At 25.0% G+C, this 2961-nt stretch overlaps 1 protein-coding gene across 1 annotated transcript in view; it reads right to left on the reverse strand.

The window, feature by feature from the left end:
- Positions 1-2961, reverse strand: part of LOC107619728 (transcription factor bHLH18) — a 3978-nt gene that overhangs the window by 587 nt on the left and 430 nt on the right. Inside the window, exon 2 of the mRNA XM_016322023.2 lies at positions 139-534. Coding sequence (XP_016177509.2) covers positions 139-534 — 396 coding nt within the window. The remainder of the gene's footprint in view (positions 1-138; positions 535-2961) is intronic.

Raw genomic sequence — 2961 nt, forward strand, 5'->3', positions numbered from 1 at the left:
TGTGAAAATTTATCTATTTTAAAAATTCATTTACAAATTTTTAAATTAATAAAATTAATAAAATTAAATAAAATTATTAACTTTACGTAAAATTGATTGAACTTAAGTTTTCACCGTAATTTATGCATGTATGCATACCTTAGCAATAATAGTGATCCCAAGAGCAGAATTGCCAAAAGGAAGAACACTACTTCCAGTGACAAAAAGATGAAGATTTTCAAGCTGATTAAGTATTTTCATCTCAATGCCATTTTCCTTCTCACAATGAATCTCAATCAGAACATCTTTCCCCATAAATCTTGCTTCAATATCAGGGAGGCCTGTTCCACCATCTTCACTTCTTCTTGTTTCACTTGTTGATATTATTGTACTTTCTTCTAATAATATTTTTTCATTATTAATGTTCTTCGATTTTTTCACCAATATCACTGACTCTCTGCTCCTCTTCTTGTTTTGCTTTTCTAATTCTTGCACCCGCTCTTGAAGTTGCTTCACATAATCTATGGCTGCTCTAAGTATTGATGCCTTGTCTGTCTACACATCACAATTTCATCACCAAAAAATTCAAATTAATTAATTAATTAAATATCATAATCGTAAAAACTCACGTACACTTGTCTTCATATGAAATTGATATTTAATAATTATTAAATAATAATTTAGTCAAATTTATTAAATTAAGCCTTCCTTAGGATATCTTGATTTTTTTGGTTTTCCTTGATAATGGTCCTTGCACTATAATAATATAGACTATTTTTTAGGATTATTATGTGTCAAAAAAAATTAAAATTCGTCAAAAAAACAAATTTTGACACTATTTTAACTATGAAAATATGTTAATAAAAATTTTGTCAAAAATAGTATTTTGAACATATAAGTAATTGTAAAAAAAATTTAAATCTTATTTTGATAAATATTGGCCGTCAAAAATAATTTATTAAAAAAATTTGAGAATATATTTTTTCTGATACTTATTTAACCATCAAAAATATTATTTATTTTGACACTTGTTGACCATAAAAAATTCTCAATAAAATTTTTTAACAAAGAATGAGATGAGATCTTAAAACTGAAGAATAAACTAAGATTTTGAAGATGAAGAATGAGTAGTATGATCCTAAACTCAGAGCAGTGTGATCCTGTGATGCCAAAATTAACGGAACTCAACGAAAAAAAGGAATAATAGAGTAAGTTAAAAACAAATGAGTGTCAAAATTGAGGAATAATTTTCTACAATCAAATTATTCATCAAAAAAACATAGAGAATTTGATATTTGTCAAAAATATATATTAATTTTTATACTTAACTATGACTGTTAAAAAAAATTATGTTAAAATAGCTCTCTTTTCCTATAGTATTTTCGACTATCAATTTCATACGAAGATAACTACTACTGCAGGTGAGTTTTATTTTTTTTTAATTATTGAATTGACTTATTACCTTTTAATTGTTAAATAGAATAATATAATATTCAATTATTCATAATATACATAATGAAGTAGTAGTAATGAGCTCATAACACAACTAGTGGAATTATTTAATTTATCAACCAAATTAAAAAACAATATTATCTCCATATAATAATAATGCATACATTGGGTCCCTAGCTATCTTCCTTTTCAACTGCTTGCTAATTCCAAAAGTTCCACGTCCTCTTTTAGTGGCGCATTAAAAAGTCATATGGGACTCAGAGAAAATCTGAATCTACTAATTATAAAAGTGTACTAATATAGACTTTAATTAAATAGTACTTTTAAAATTTATAATTAAAAATAGCAACAAAATTAGTGTCAACCAAACCATCATTTTAAGTATAATAATAATACAATGATTGTGTATGCAAAGTATTTTGTTATGGAGGGGTTAGGTTTGAATTACTTAATTAATTACAACTTTAGTAGGAGTTATATATTTAATAATACAAGAAGAGACAAAGTACATATCTTTTTATATGGGGTTGGGTGACGCTTGCATATTGATTATATTTGATTTGATTTGATTTTGATAAAATTAACACTAATAATAATGTTCAAGGACAACTCTGCCTTTCATATGATTGACAAAAGTATGTGACTTTTGATTTTATTTTAATTTAATAAAACTTATTAATTAAGTATAGTAATATTTTAAAAGCACTAGTGACACTCATCATGTTTGGGCAAGAGGTGTTCTAATATTATATACACAAAATGCATGTGTAGGTGTGTGTGCATGCATGCTAAACTAGCCAGGTTGGTTAACAGGTGGACATGGCTGGGAGTTAAGTATGAGGCATATTCATTTTGTTTAACGAAATATTCTATTAATTTTAATATTTTTATGACGGTAAAAATTTAACTACAAAAATTGATATGATATAGAGAACTAATTAAAAAAAATATAAAGACTTAATTGAAAATTCGATAAAATTGTAAAAAGTTATAGAATAATTAAACCTAATAATAATAATAATATATAAAAATAAATGAATCGTTCAACATTTCAACACAACATTTGATACGTTTTTTTAAAAGAAAAAAACAAACACTTCTTTTAGCACACTCATTAGTAGTGATCCCATTAATTGTTGGATAGTGATTAAAGAAAACTATCTAACAAATGACAGTCCCATCAATTTTCTTAGTAGAAAAAGAAATAGTAATTTCGAATTCAAGAGGTAGTATCGACTCAAATTTCTTATATTATTATTAAATCAGAAATAAAGTTAAAGTTAAGTATAATAATATAAAAATGAGATAACAGTAGACACATAGTATCTCACATCTAATTTTATACATGCTCATAAGTCAAAGTTTTTCTCCACACAAAAGAAAAAGAAAAAAAAAAAGAGAGCAGGTAAAAGCATAAAAATGACCCACCAAAATTTTCTTCCTAAGACATTTGCCTCATTAAATTAGTAATTTTAGTTTATGAAATAAGAATTTAATAATTAAAATTTTTCTAAAATATTTTCAAGAGAA

Source organism: Arachis ipaensis, chromosome B09, assembly GCF_000816755.2.
Source record: "Arachis ipaensis cultivar K30076 chromosome B09, Araip1.1, whole genome shotgun sequence".
Taxonomy (NCBI): Eukaryota; Viridiplantae; Streptophyta; class Magnoliopsida; order Fabales; family Fabaceae; genus Arachis; species Arachis ipaensis.